The sequence below is a fragment of the Trachypithecus francoisi genome, unplaced genomic scaffold (genome assembly GCF_009764315.1).
Source record: "Trachypithecus francoisi isolate TF-2019V2 unplaced genomic scaffold, Tfra_2.0 Lachesis_group2, whole genome shotgun sequence".
In the NCBI taxonomy this organism is placed as follows: domain Eukaryota; kingdom Metazoa; phylum Chordata; class Mammalia; order Primates; family Cercopithecidae; genus Trachypithecus; species Trachypithecus francoisi.
In genome coordinates this window covers 173,318,393-173,333,943 of record NW_022681465.1, presented here as the reverse complement: position 1 = coordinate 173,333,943, position 15,551 = coordinate 173,318,393, and the positions used below count along the sequence as shown (strand labels likewise).

The 15,551-nt window shown below is 43.2% G+C and overlaps 1 protein-coding gene across 5 annotated transcripts in view; it reads left to right on the top strand.

The window, feature by feature from the left end:
• Positions 1-666: 666 nt before the first annotated feature.
• Positions 667-15,551, top strand: part of DMXL1 (Dmx like 1) — a 178,854-nt gene continuing 163,969 nt past the window's right edge. For 2 of the 5 annotated variants that reach the window (XM_033181474.1, XM_033181471.1), the window contains exon 1: positions 667-1,234. In XM_033181474.1, the coding sequence (XP_033037365.1) occupies positions 1,148-1,234 (87 nt within the window). In that variant the 5' untranslated portion in view covers positions 667-1,147. The remainder of the gene's footprint in view (positions 1,235-15,551) is intronic. The other 3 variants (XM_033181472.1, XR_004430118.1, XM_033181473.1) reach the window with 3 other exon arrangements.

Below are 15,551 nucleotides of genomic sequence, written 5' to 3'. Positions count from 1 at the left end.
TCTTTTCCAAAACAAAAGCTCAATGCTGGGCTGGTGTGTTGTTATTGCCAGCACTATTTCAAAACATGTGTTAAGGTAATTTAGGCTAAGAAAACACCACTTTACTACTTGTCAAGTGTTCGAGCCTTTCAAAAACCATCCCATTTAGGCACTTGGAGACACGCGCAAGGCTGGAGAAACCACTAAGCTGCTAACGTAGACATTTCAAGTGTCACATTTACTTAAGAGACACCCGGGCCGCCCTGGGGAGCGGTGCATATTGGGACTTGTAGTCCTACCAGAACCGAGGAAACTGCAACTCCATTTAGGATGCACTTCTCTCCTTCACATTTTCTGGCCCAACAGTTAGATTAAGCCCTAATCTAAAGCACAACTTACCACATCTCACCCATTCTGGGTTCATCAGGCTTCTGCCAGGCTTATCATGTTCAAGCTCAAACGCACGGCGTTCTCCTGTACAAGCCTCAAAGAGATTGGCTTATCCTCGGCGGTGGGCGGAGCCCTAGATGGACCAGGGGTCGGGATTGGCCAGTTTCTGACTAGAAGAGGCGTTTTTATGTTCACTTGCTGATCTGTACACTGTGGTAAAAAAAAAAAGTGACTCTTTTACCACAGTATTGGCTTCGTCGAGCGAAGTCTCGCGATATTTCGGCCGCAGGGCTCCACAGACGCGTAGCGAGTGGCGGAGGACTGCGGGGGTGGCGGGCACCGGAGCCGGGAAGGGACAGGTCAGGCGGGGCGTGCGAGCGCATACTGCCGCCGCCACTCGGGCTGGGTCAGGAGCGGCTGCCCGAGGGCCAGAGGAAGTGTGTGGAGAGCGCGGCCTTCCTGGCCCGTGAGTCGACCCCGGGTCGTGGCTGGTGAGGGGACCCTGCGCTTCACCGGGGCCAGCGCGGGCAGTGACAGGTGCGCGAAGGAGCGCGGCGCTCCGCCCGCTCGCCGACCCGCCCCCTCCGGGCCTCGCCCTCCAGGGCTCGGGATGAGCCGCGGGCCCCAGCTGAGCGGCTCCGGCTCCAGGCGCCTGTCGCTGCTTCTGCCGTCGCCACCGAAGAGCAGCCGCCGCCCCTGAGGGCAGGAGGGAGGGAAGCGGCCGCCGGCCCGTGGCATGAGCTGGATGCGGGGTCCGTTGCAGGACTAGGGCGCCGACATGAACCTGCACCAGGTGCTGACCGGGGCTGTGAACCCTGGCGACCACTGCTTCTCCGTGGGCAGCATTGGCGACCAGCGCTTCACGGTGAGTGAGGGAGGCCCGCGCGTCGCCCGTGGCCCGGCCTTTGCCCATCATTCTGGGCCAAGCTCGGCCCAGAACGACGGGCGGAGGCGCGAGCGACGTGTCGCCCCAGGGTTGTCCCCTACCACCACCCAGAGCCGGGCAGACCCGGCCCTTGAGAACTAAGGAAGCAAAACCATTTCGGTCAGTGAGATACTGGAGGGAGCCTGAGCTCAACTTAGAGAATGTTTTGTAGGATTTGTAAAGTTTGTGGTCTGACTTCTTGGACCGGGGTGCTTTGCCAAAGTCGTTTATCCAAAAATCTTCGTTGAGTAACGAGTTGGAGGCTTTTTATACCATTCTGTAGGTTCAAATTGTGAAATTTGGGAATGGTGGGGATTGGTTTCATTTTGTATTCTAAGTTAAGGTCAAGTATCTTTGTAGTTAAAAAAAAAAGTGGGTGTCCCAAAACAATGACCAGTTGTTTGCTATCAACAACTAGCTTTGAGAACAGTGCTTTTCATTTATTTTCTTTTCAAATTCCCTGAGAAATCACTTAGGAAAGAAAAAAAGCGTTTTCATTTTTAACAATATTTCTTGGATCTTTTACAGTAACCCGGTAATCCCAGGTTAAGGTTGCTTAACTTGCTTTTCGTTGGTCACATATTGACAAGAAGAGGGCACCAAACTTCGGGCTACTTGTCAGTATAGTGGCATTTTCTGCCTTAACTATAGTTTTTGTTTTTTAATATAACAATTTCAAACTATAAGTCAGTAATTGCACATGACACTTTTATCTACGTAAGTTCATAATGCTAATGATTTTTGCTACAATTTGTGTAGATACGTCTTTAGTTGTGATTAAAAGTAAAACTTGTTACTCCCTGGGAATGCTGAGTGCTGTAGGCTTTTTTTCTTTAAAAAAAAAAAGTAAAACTTAATTTTGTATAAGTGACACAAAGTAAACAACGTAACCAATGCCCCAGGTTTAGGAGTCTTAAATTTCTAATCTCTTTCTCTGCTTTTAATTTTTCTGTGGTCTTCGTTGCTTAGAATAAATAATACTCAGCGTTTAACATGGTGTAGGCATTTAATGCCTGAATTGTACTTTTAGAATTGTGCCAACAAGCATTTTGCTTTCAAATAGAGACTGTACCTCTCCTTTAGATTGACTTATACACATCTTTTGTTGTTGTTGTTGTTGTTGAGACGGAGTCTCGCTCTGCCGCCCGGCTGGAGTGCAGTGGCCGGATCTCAGCTCACTGCAAGCTCCGCCTCCCGGGTTTACGCCATTCTCCTGCCTCAGCCTCCTGAGTAGCTGGGACTACAGGCGCCCGCCACCTCGCCCGGCTAGTTTTTTTTTTGTATTTTTAGTAGAGACGGGGTTTCACCGTGTTAGCCAGGATGGTCTCGATCTCCTGACCTCGTGATCCGCCCGTCTCGGCCTCCCAAAGTGCTGGGATTACAGGCTTGAGCCACCACGCCCGGCCATGACTTATACATGTCTTAATTCATCGGGATTCCGCTTCTAAATGTTTGCCCAGCCTGAATACTTGGGAAAAGAGTGAGCTCTGAGGGTCCCAGTGAGCAACTATAATTTCCTTACAGCTAGGCATTGCTCTCTGCTCTTGCTACTTAAGTGGGAAATAAACATCATCCTTAGAAGGTTTTCCCAGTGGGATATTATAGGATAATAATGTTGCATTCTCTGTCATTTCCTAAAGTTATATGAATTCTTTCTCCAGTGTAAATTCTAAGAACTTCTGCTTTTTAAAAAATTTTGAAATGAAGGCTCCCTCTGTCACCCAGGCTGGAGTGCAGTGGCGTGATCACAGCTCACTGCAGCCTGGACCTCCCTGGTTCAAGCCATCCTGCCACCTTAGGCTCCTGCGTAGCTAGGACTACAGATGCTAATCACCACGCCTGGCTAAGTTTTCTATTTTTTGTAGAGAGGGGTCTCCTTATGTTTGCCCAGGCTGATTTCAAGTCCCTGTGCTCAAGTGATCCTCCCACTTTTGCCTCCCAAAATGCTAGGATTAGAGGCGTGAGCCACCATGCCCAGCCCTAAGAATTTTTTCTTTTTTTTTTTTTTGAGACAAAGTCTGGCTCTGTCCCCTAGGCTGGAGCGCAGTGGTGCGATCTCTGCTCACTGCAACCTCCGCCTTTCAGTTTCACACCATTCTCCTGCCTCAGCCTCTCGAATAGCTGCCACCCTATAGTCCGCCACCACGCCCGGCTAATTTTTTGTATTTTTAGTAGAAACGGGGTTTCACCGTGTTCACCAGCATGGTCTCTATCTCCTGACCTTGTGATCCGCCCGCCTCGGCCCCCCAAAGTGCTGGGATTACAGGCATGAGCCACCACACTCGGCCGAGAATTTTTTCTAAGAAGGCATTCACAATCTATGTAAGCAGTAGTGTGAACTTTAGAGCATGTACAGTATGATGGCCTATTTATATACCTGGTTGCATTCCTCTATAAAACCTTGGTGAATGTCTCTGTATTATTTTTAAGGAGAGATCAGTTAATATGCCAAGGATTAGATAGATGGTCATCCTGTACCATCACGTAGCTTGTTGCTCAGTTCTGCTGAATTTTAAAGTTAATTTCCATAGAGTAGGATTTAATCTCCCACCAAGCCTACTGCAGATTTCTTCCAGGTCTCTGGAAACATTCAGTAAATAAACTAAAAATATTTTTTAAGTATAAAGAGAGCTCAGCTCTCTTTAGTTTTGATGAGATTTTAAGGATTTGACAGTCATGGTTTTCCTTTGTAGCCTATCCATCCCTGACTCTTTAAGTTGATTACGCTCATTATCCTGGACACTTATATACACCTTAAATTTATCTGTCTTGAAATCGCCCTTTTTTTTTCCTCTCGTTAGAAGGCGGAATCTATTGTTTACTTCTCGAGTAGTTTTTTTTTGAGATGGAGTTTCACTCTTGTTGCCCAGGCTGGAGTGCAATGGCGCGATCTCATCTCACTGCAACCTCCGCCTCCTAGGTTCAAGATTCTCCTGCCTCAGTCTCCTGAGTAGCTGGGATTACAGGCATGTACCACCATGCCCAGCTAATTTGCATTCTTTAGTAGAGGTGGGGTTTCACCGCGTTAGCCAGGATGGTCTCGATCTCCTGACCTCGTGATCCGCCCGTCTCGGCCTCCCAAAGTGCTGGGATTACAGGCGTGAGCCGCTGCGCCCAGCCTTGAGTTTTGTTTTTAACCTCTTTTGATTTTGACTTTTCTTTGATAGGAAAATAGCAAGCATTAATGGTAGATGGTATGTGAAGACTAAAATATCCCTCAGTTGCATTTTACTTGAAGTGGAGCATGACATCTTCCTCTTGTAGTTCCCCTTGAAAAATTCTTTTATTCCTTCTGGTACTTTGTGCCTTCTCTTAGGACAGTCCTGTTTTTGTAATTCCTCCCTTTCCATGTTTGCAGATAACTTACCTGTTCTTAGTTTGAAAGATTACAAGATATGAGATCTTGTTTTACTCATAAAGTCTGACAGATTTTAAATGGAAATGAAACTGAATGCCACTTCTCCTATTTTCTAGATTTGAAAATATGAAATTACCAGTGCAGGTTAATCTAAGTATTAGATACTTTTTTACTACCTCAACAGGCGTCAAGCTGTTTTGACTTTGCTGTTAGTAAGAAAACCTCTTGTGGGCAATGACTGTCTCTGCTGTGCTTTCAGAGCACTTTCTTCGCATCTTTATTGTATCATTAACCAGTCTTGCCTTGTGGATTGTATGTGTGTGACTTCCCAGGCTTCATTGTGAGCACTTACAACAGTGACTGAAAGAGTGTTTAAACCTAACAGTAAGGTCATTACTTGGAGTTGATTTCCAGTGTGGTCCCTTATTAGCTGTTTATCCATTAGCAAGTTCTACTCTTTGAATTTCTTTTTTTCTCTGTGTAAAATGGGACTAAAATAGTATTATTCATAGAGTTGTTACATGAAAAAGTGCTAAGCTGTAAGTCTGTGGTTTAGCACATGAAAAATTCTCAAAAATGTCAGTTTTCATAAAATTAAGGTTATATAGTAATGCCTAACAATAGAAAGTACTTCATAAGTCGTGGTTGAATTAATGAAAAATGGATAGAGAAACCTTACAGTAATATAATTAATACTTGCTGTATTTAAGAATAGCTTTAATCATTTAGATTTGAGTCCAAATGAATATTCCTGTTAGTTTCTTTCTTTTTTTTTTTGAGACTGAGTATCATTCTATCACCCAGGCTGGAGTGCAGTGGCGCGATTTCAGCTTGCTACAACCTCCACTTCCCAGGTTCAAGCTATTCTCATGCCTCAGTCTCCCAAGTAGCTGGGATTACAGGCACACACCACCATGCCCAGCTAATTTTTGTATTTTTAGTAGAAATGGATTTCATCATGTTGACCAGGCTGGTCTTGAACTCCTGACCTCATGTGATCTGCCTGCCTCAGCCTCCCCACATGCTGGGATTACAGGCGTGAGCCACCGTGCCCTGCCTGTTAGTTTCTTTTCCAAAGTCAGTTGGTAGGCATTTTATCATCAACATCAAGTGAGCAACTAGGGGAGACTCCAGGTATCCTAAGCAAAAATTACTTTTTCCTTATTTACTGGAATGCTTCCTTCATGCTTTTTTCCTTGTTAATTTCCTACTGCTCCTAGTAGGAAATTTTTTTTAAAAAAATTAAAAAAAAAAAAAAAAGGAGACAAGGTCTCCTTATGTTGCCCAGGCTGGTGTCTAACTCCTGGGCTCAGGTGATCCTCCCACCTTGGCCTCCCAGGCTGCTGGGATTACAGACGTGAGCTTCCATGTCCAGCCTACAATTTTTGTTTTTAGAATTAAATATATTCTGTTTATAAAAGGCAGCAAGTTAAAAAGAAGACTAATTAGAATCTACATTTCTAGATTCTATTTTTATGCATACTGTTGATATGATACTTTTTTTTTTTTATTTTTCTTTTGTAGTTTATCCATACTTAGGGTTGAAACTGTGAATTGAATGACATGGAAAGGGTGATAATTTCCAAGAGACAGAAAGATTGTGCCAATATATAGGACTTCCTGTCTCTGATTTAGAATTTAAACACCTTAGCTATGGGAGGGAAAGCAAATATGTTATAGCTCCAATTTCCCTTTAGGTTTAGAAAACTCAGTGTTTCCAGCTAAGGGAATCTAGATTAGAAATCAGAAGACTGCAATTATGAGAGTGTCATTAGAGAAATAGGGCTGAATAAGCAGTCTTCTTCCTCAGCTTTCTGTAATAAGCATCCTTGAGTTTAGCTCTGTTGTGTTCACTAAGGAAACTTTTTTTTTTTTTTTTTGAGGCGGAGTCTTGCTCTGCCGCCCAGGCTGGAGTGCAGTGGCCAGATCTCAGCTCACTGCAAGCTCCGCCTCCCGGGTTTACGCCATTCTCCTGCCTCAGCCTCCCGAGTAGCTGGGACTACAGGCGCCTGCCACCTCGCCCGGCTAGTTTTTGTATTTTTAGTAGAGACTGGGTTTCACCGTGTTAACCAGGATGGTCTCGATCTCCTGACCTCGTGATCCGCCCGTCTCGGCCTCCCAAAGTGCTGGGATTACAGGCCTGAGCCACCGCGCCCGGCTTAAGGAAACTTTTATTGGTAGCAGTGTGATTGTCAAATCGGGAGGATGAGAAGGTGGTTTTTTTTTTGAAAGGGGACCTGTGAGTCTTTGTGGTTGGGGAGAATATAGAAGGGGAAAGATTGCTACTGCTCACATATGAAGAAAGAGAAAGATGTTTGTGGTGCCTATAATAGTACAAGTACTAAATTGGACTTTAAAATATGTTGGCCTGTTTTAAAACATGAAGTTTTTTTTTTTTTTTGAGACGGAGTCTCACTCTATCGCCCAGGCTGGGGTGGAGTGGCGCCATGTGGTTCACTGCAAGCTCTGCCTCCCGGATTCAAGCCATTCTCCTGCCTCAGCCTCCTGAGTAGCCAGGACTACAGGCATCCACCACCACGCCAGCTAATTTTTTGTATTTTTAGTAGAGACGGGGTTTCACCGCATTAGCCAGGATGGTCTCAATCTCCTGACCTCATGATCCGCCCGCCTTGGCCTCCCAAAGTGCTGGGATTACAGGCGTGAGCCACCGTGCCCTACCAAAACATAAAGTTTTATAGTGTTAAAGTACCTTTAAAATAATTGAAATGATACTAGTTCTCAATACTTTATTATATTTTAAAGATAATAATTGCTGCATGCCAGACTTAAAACCTGTGTCATTTAAACAGGATATATACCAGAAAGGAATTTTATGGGTATTGTTGATTAAAACTAGAATACTGACTGTTACAGCCTTGAATTTTATTGAAATTTAGAATATTTGAGAATATTCTCTGCCAAAATTTAAAGTTGAAAGTTGTATTTTGATTATATGCTTGATAGCACACATGTGACTCAGTTCTTTCTGTGCATCATGTTTAGTTTTAAAGTTGATAAACCTAGTGTTGTATGTGCCTAATAGAAGGATTTTCATTTGTCAATTTAATTTTGTTGGTTAGTAATAGATTATTCTGATTACAGATCTTTTATTATTATTATTTTTGAATTAAAACATTTTTAAATAAAAAGAGATGGGGTCTCCCTATATTGACCAGGCATGACCAGGAACTCCCGGCCTCAAGTGATCCTCCCATCTTGGCCTCCCAAAGTGCTGGGATTACAGGGGTGAACCACCAGGCCCAGTGCTATTTTATTTTATTTTATTTTATTTTTTTGAGGCGGGATCTTGTTATATTGCCCAGGCCAGTTTGGAACTCCTGGGCTCAGGTGAGCCTGCCTGTGATTACAGGTGTGCCCCACTGTGCCCAATGGTTATAGATCTTTTGACAGGAGCAGCTGGGGACATCAACAGTTTATTTGATAAGCCGGTGCTCCTATTATTGTTTTGATAACCTCCTACGTTATAGTCAGGGCACCTTGAAATGAGTTTTTGTGAATAATTTATTTTAGACAGATCTGTAAAACCAGTTTTACATTTTGATTTAGAAGTTTCATGTGTTGTATTACATCTTAGGGTTTGTTTGTTTGTTTGTTTTAAGGCAGGGCCTCACTCTGTCACCCAGGCTGGAGTGCAGTGGATTTCAGCTCACTGCAGCCTCTGCCTCCTGGGCTGAAGTGATTCTCCCGCCTTAGCCTCCCAAGTGGCTAGGACCACAGACATGTGCCACCATTCCTGGTTTTTTTTTTTTTTTTTTTTGTAATTTTTTCGTATCTCTCTCTCTCTCTCTCTCTCTCTCTCTATATATATATATATATATTTTTTTAAAGTACAGATAGGGTCTCGTCATGTAGCCCGGGCTCTTCTCAAATTCCCGAGCTCAAGCAATCCACCTGCCTCAGCCTCCCAAAGTACTGGGATTACAGGTGTGAACCACCACACCTGGGCTGTTTTAGGTTTTTAAATCAGGTAGACGGAGTATTTTTATTTAAGAATTTAGTGGTACAAGAATTATTTTAAAATCATGCGCAGCCCATTCTGTTTCATTTATTTATTTAAAACAATTTTTTAGAGGTGGGGGTCTCTCTGTGTTGCCAGGGCTAGTCTGGAACTTCTGGCCTCAAGCGATCCTACTGCCTCAGCCTCCCAAGTAGCTGGGACTACAAGCCTGTGCTGCTGCACCTGGCTCATATTTTCACTTTTATTTTCACAAACTTTCTAGTATTAAGGAGAACATGGAAACTGGAGATTTAATATGTCCGTTTCTTTTAGAAACGAGACCACTTACATGGACTTGGAGCTTGAATTATTTGTCTGGGCACTGATTCCTCTGTTCTTAGCACATATTTGTGAGATATTTATTTTATTTATTTTTTTGAGGCAGAGTCTTGCTCTGTTACCCAGGCTGGAGTACAGTTGTGGGATCATGGCTCACTGCACTCTCAACCTCCTGGGCTCAATCAGTCTTGTAACTTCAGTCTCCCAAGTAGCTGGGACCACAGGCGTGTGCCACACCAGGCCCAGCAAATTTTTTGTTTTTATTTTGTGTGGAGATGGGGTCCCACTATGTTGCCCAGGCTGGTCTCAAACTCCTGGCTCAAGTGATCCTCCCACCTTGGCCTCTCAAAAAAGTACTGGGATTACAGGCATGAGCCACTACACCCAGTCTGTGAGATATTCAGATCAAGGAGTTCATATCATGCCTGTGTTGCAGGATGAAGATAACTATATGGAAATCAGACTTTAATTCTTGACCTTATTACCTGTTGTTTCACAGTTATTGCTACACATTTTAACTTCACAATTTATATCATTTAGCATGAGTTAATTTAGCAACACTCTTTGTTGCCAGTATCCTTTAACTCTCTTGACCCTTTTTGTTTACACCAGTCTGATGAAATTCCACACACTTGATCAGTCTCGTGTTCTTTCTTGTTCCTGTATATCTTGTGAGCACTACTAGCCGATGTAAAGAAATTGCTGTGGAAAACAAAGTCATGTTTGCCAACCTCAGATGGGACCTCAAAGCTTTCCAGGAATCCTCCCACTCATCTGCTCATTTTTCCTTTCTTACACCTTCTGAAACCTCCCACCCCAGTGCTCTCTTAACTCGTATAAACTTGTCGCCTGGAATCATTCAGATGGCAGCTCCCTCATTTTTGACTACAAGCCGAAAAACCCACTTATGTCAGCATCCATTCTTTCCTTCTCTCCTCCTGGTACAGTAAAATAGATGTCCCCCAGAACTGTCCAAGGTTAATCCGTCTTCCTGGTGCCCTGGATCTTATCTCTTAAGGCTGTCTCTGGGATCTCAGCCCTAAAGTTATCTCTACTTTTTTCTTTCCAGAGGTTCTAAGACATGCTTTAAACGCTCATCTTGAAAAACAGCCAGCCAGAAAATCCTTCGATGCCACATCCCTCTTTACCTTTACTTCAGAGTCAAAGTCCTTGAGTTGTCTGTATTTGTTGCCACTTTTATGTCCTGCTGACTTCTTAACTCACTATACTCTGGCAGCTTTTGTCTCCTTAGTCACCGGTAACCACATTGATGCTAATTTGAATCAACAGATCTCCGCTGTATCTTGCTTTCTCTTTGGCATTTGTCATGTTGATCATTTTCTCCTTCACTTTCCTTGGCTTAGTTATACCATACTCGCCCCCAACCCCACCCCTTTAGTCATTCTCCATGTTCTTTGCAAGGTATCTTTCTTGTCTATCCCTTAAATATTGCTGACCATCAGGCCTACCAGGCCTTGGTCCGCTTCTTGTTTCATTCTACATGCAGCTCCTGATGTATAGTCTGTGATGGTGAGATCCCTGTCTTGAGCTTCATATTGATAATTTTAAATACCTTTTGCATTGTTCCACTTGAAGTTACTACAAATAATCAATTTTAAAATGTTCTGCACGCCTGTAATCCCAGCACTTTGGGAGGCTGAGGCAGGTGGATTGCTTGAGGTCATGAGTTGTAGGCCATCCTGGCCAACATGGTGAAACCCTGTCTCTACTAAAAATACAAAAAATTAGCCAGGTGTGGTGGTAGGTGCCTGTAATCTCAGCTACTCGGGAGGTTGAGGCAGGAGAATCGCTTGAACCTAGGAGGCAGAGGTTGCAGTGAGCCAAGATCATCCCGCTACACTCCATCCTGGGTGACAGAGCAATACTTCGTCTCAAAATTAAAATAAAATAAGTAAAATAAAATGTTCCGTACTCAGTCAACTCCTCTACCTTGGTGCGCCTTGCAACCCACACCCCCATTTGTTTTGTTTGTCCTCCTGTGTTCATTATCTCTGTGAATGGTTCCATTATCCAGCTATTTTTTTTTTAAGCCAAAGATTTGGAAATATCCTTAACACCTAATCCATCTACATTTTTCTTATACAATCAGTCAAGCCCTGTAGATTCTGTCTGCTGAGTAATTTTAATGTATTTCCATTTGTCTTTTCAGTAGTGCTGTTACTCTGTTGAAATAGCCTTTTAACCTGTGTCCCTGTATTTAATCATGCTTGCCTTCAACTTAAACAATATTGCCAGAGGGACCATTTTAAAAGGCAGATTAGGATAAAGTGTGAATTCTTCCCAATGCATTTTACTGTACTTTTCTAGTCTCTTATCACTTTTCCTCCTCCCTGCAGTAGTTGCCTCCATAACTTTAGCTGTATCTAACGTCTTTCCATTTATACAGTAAGAAATGCTTTCTTATTTCCAAGCCATTTCACAAGCTCTTCAGGCAGCGTTTCATTTCCCCCTCCCTATGCAAAATAGACGTAAATCTGGCTAACTCATCCCTAAAATCTTGGTTTAGATGTCCCTGTTCAGACTAGATGATCTTCCTATTTGTAGCCTATCTTGTAATTCCTTTTTCAGTTGTTACCCACTAGACTTATACGACCTCTAGGGGCAGTGACTTCATGTTGCATTCCAAACAGCTGACAAGGTAGGGCCTAGTAAATACATGAGGACAAATGGGACAAAGAAAACCTGTGCTGGAATCAGAAGAGCTCCAAGGACTAAGCTGTCTGTTGTGGGCAAGGCAAAGAAGACAGCTGCGTTTGGGCTGCCTCCCCTTCTTCAGTCCCAGCTTAGAATCCTCAAAAAGTCAAATCCAGATGACTTCTTGGAAGGCCTTGGGGTAAGGAAGTGTGATTTCAGCTTTCTATTCACTCCCCACAGGAATAGCACTCTTTCTTGATTCATTTAACTAACATTTATTGATGCCATATGTGTGCGAAGCATTGTTTATTGGTAGCTAAAATCTTTACCTGAGTCAGAACCTTTTTAAAATAAAACATATTTTAATGTGTAAAAACTGCTTGAGAATATACTTTGACTCAAACGTCTTCAGACTTAAGTCAATTAACAGGTATATATAGTTGGCTTCTGGTTACGTTTTGTTTTTATAGGAGGAATAAGAACCCCTAAGTATTGGATGCAACAAGTGTAGATGAGAAGTTAATTTGAAGAAGATATAGAGCTACAGAAACAAAGATTGAAGACCAACTTACACTTTGCCAATTTTAACCAGAGGTGCCCTTGCTTAACCTTTTCCTTTTAACTAATGGGGACAAATTGAGTCTGTGCATGGATAATTTTGTTCTTATGTGTATTCGAAGGTAGTTTTTGTCCATAAGTGATAAAGGATTTAAGAAAAGAGTTCCTTTGGAAATAAAAATAGAGTTTTTACTGCATTTGGGGTCCTGCTATCTAAAAATATGAGAAAGAATTATGAATAAACATGATTCTTGCCCTTCAGGAGCCTAAGTTTATTGTTGTCTGAATTGATTGCTGACATAATTATTTCCCAGAGAAAGTTTTCTTAAGATAACGTGTGTGTGTGTATGTGTGTGTGTATTTATATGTTCTTAGAATGTTTTATAAAATCAATTTTTATTTTATTTATTTTTAATTTTTTTTTTTTTTTTTTGAGACGGAGTCTCGCTCTGTCGCCCAGGCTGGAGTGCAGTGGCCGGATCTCAGCTCACTGCAAGCTCCGCCTCCCAGGTTTACGCCATTCTCTCGCCTCAGCCTCCCGAGTTGCTGGGACCACAGGCGCCCGCCATCTCGCCCAGCTAATTTTTTGTATTTTTTTAGTAGAGACGGGGTTTCACCGTGTCAGCCAGGATGGTCTCGATCTCCTGACCTCGTGATCCGCCCGTCTCGGCCTCCCAAAGTGCTGGGATTACAGGCTTGAGCCACCGCGCCCGGCCTATTTTTAATTTTTTTTTAGCGACAGTCTTACAGTGTTTCCCAGGCTGCAGTGTAGTGGCACAGTCATAACTCACTGCAGCCTGAAACTCTTGAGTTTAAACAGTCATGCTACCTCAGCCTCTTGAGTAGCTGAAACTATAGACACGTGCCACCATGCCTGGCTTATTTTATTTTTCTAGAGACAGGGTCTCACTCTGTTGCCCAGGCTGGAGTGCAGTAGTGTGAACACAGCTCACTGCAGCTTCAACCTCCTTGGCTCAAGTAGATCCTTCCACCACAATGTCCCAAGTAGCTGGCATAACAGATACGTCCCACCATGCCTAGCTAATTTTTAAAATTTTTTGTAGAGTGGGGTCTCATTGCGTTACCCAGGCTCAAGCAATCCTCCCGCGTTGTCCTCCCAGAGTGCTGGGATTATAGACGTGAGCTGCCATGCCTGGCCTTATTTTATTTTTTAATTGATGAATGATAGATATACATGCTTTCAAAGTAAGTGTGATAATTTAATACATTTATATAATTTGTAAAGATTAAATCACTGTACTTGGCATATCCAGCCCTTAAATATTTGTGTTTATGCTAGAACTATTCGAATTCTTCTAGCTATTTTGAAATATATAATAGATTATTGTAAACTACAGTTACAGTACTGATCTGTCTGACGCTAGGTCTTATGACTTCTGTGAAACGTTTATTAGTACCAATTATTCAACTTCTCTTCATCCTCCCCCCCAACCCCCTTAGCCCTCTGGAAACCATCAGTCTACTCTCTGTGAGATCCGCTTTTGTAGTTCCCACATAAGAATGAGAACATGTGATATATTTGTCTTCTGAGCTTCGCTTATGTCACTTAGAATGACCTCCAGTTCCATCCTTTTTATTGTTTGTTTGTTTATTTATTTATTTATTTGAGTCAGAGTCTCAAAAAGGCTGGAATGCAGTGGCCTGATCTTGGCTCACTGCAACCTCTGCTTCCCAGGTTCAGGCGATTCTTGTGCCTCAGCCTCCCCAGTACCTGGGATTACAGGCACGTGCCACCATGCCTGGCTAATTTTGTGTGTGTGTGTGTGTGTATGTATGTATATATATGTCTGTGTGTATATGTATATGTCTGTGTATATATTTAGTAGAGATGGGTTTTGACATGTTGACCAGGCTGATCTCAAACTCCTGGCCTCAAGTGATCTGCCCACCTTGACTTCCCAAAGTGTAGTTCCATCCTTGTTGCTGCAAATGGCAGGATTTCATTCTTTTTAATGGCTGAATAATATTTCATTGTGTACATATACTACGTTTTTTTCATCCATTGATGTGCACTCACTTAGGTTGATTTTATTATCTTGGGTACTGTGAGTAGTGTTACAATAAACATGGGCACATAAATGTCTTTTTGATGTATTGAATTCCATTCTTTTGGATATATACCCAATAATGGAATTGCTGGATCATATGGTTGTTCAGTTATTAGGTTTTTGGTTTTTTTGAGATAGAGTCTTGCTCTGTTGCCCAGGCTGGAGTACAGTGACACAGTCTCGGCTCACTGCAACCTCCGCCTCCTGGGTTCAAGCGATTCTTCTGCCTCTGCCTCTGAGTAGCTTGGATTACAGGTATGCGCCACCTCGCCTGGCAAATTTTTGTGTTTTTAGTAGAGATGGGGTTTTATGTGAGACAGACTGGTCTCAAATTCCTGTCTTAAGGTGATCTGCCTGCCTTGGCCTCCCAAAGTGCTGGCATTACAGCCCTGAGCCACTGTACCTAACCAGTTACTGGGTTTTTGAGAACCTGCATACAGTTATTCATAGTGGTTGTACTAATTTACATTCCCACCAACACAGTTCCAGGGTTCCCCTTTCTCTGCATCTTTTGAGAACATCTGCTATCACCAGTCTTCTTGTTAAAAGCCATTTTAACTGGGGTGAGATTATGTATCTTTATAGTTTTTATTTGCATTTTTCTGATGATTTGTGATGTTGAGCATTTTTTCATATACGTGTTGGCCATTTGTATGTCTTCTTTTTAGAAATGTCTGTTCATATCTTTTTCCTTTTTAAGACAGAGTCTTGTGCTGTTTCCCAGGCTGGAGTGCGGTGGCTCGATCTCGGCTCCCTGCAACCTCTGCCTCCTGGGTTCAAGCAATTCTCCTGCCTCAGCCTCCAAGTAGCTGGGATTACAGGTGCGCACCACCATGCCTGGCTAATTTTTGTATTTGTAGTAGAGATGGGGTTTTGCCGTGTTGGCCAGGCTAGTCTCAAACTCCTGACCTCAAGTGATCCGCCCGCCTCGGCCTCCCAAAATGCTGCAATTTCAGGCATGAGCCACCGTGCCTGCCCTTTTCCCCAAAAGGGTTCTTTTTGCTTAAAATTGTTTTGGCTATTTGGGATGTTTGTGGCTTCACATCAATTGTAGGGTCATTTTTTCTATTTCTGTGAAGAATGTAATCTGTATCAGAATACCAAAGACAGTCTTCGCAGAAGTAGAAAACACGATCCTTGGCCGGGTGCTGTGGCTCACGCCTATAATCCTGGCACTTTGGGAGGCTGAGGCGGGTGGATCATCTGAGGCTGGGAGCTTAAGACCAGCGTGTGACCAACATGCAGAAACCCCGTCTCTCCTAAAAATACAAAATTAGCCGGCCGTGGTGGCACATGCCTGTAATACCAGCTACTCGGGAG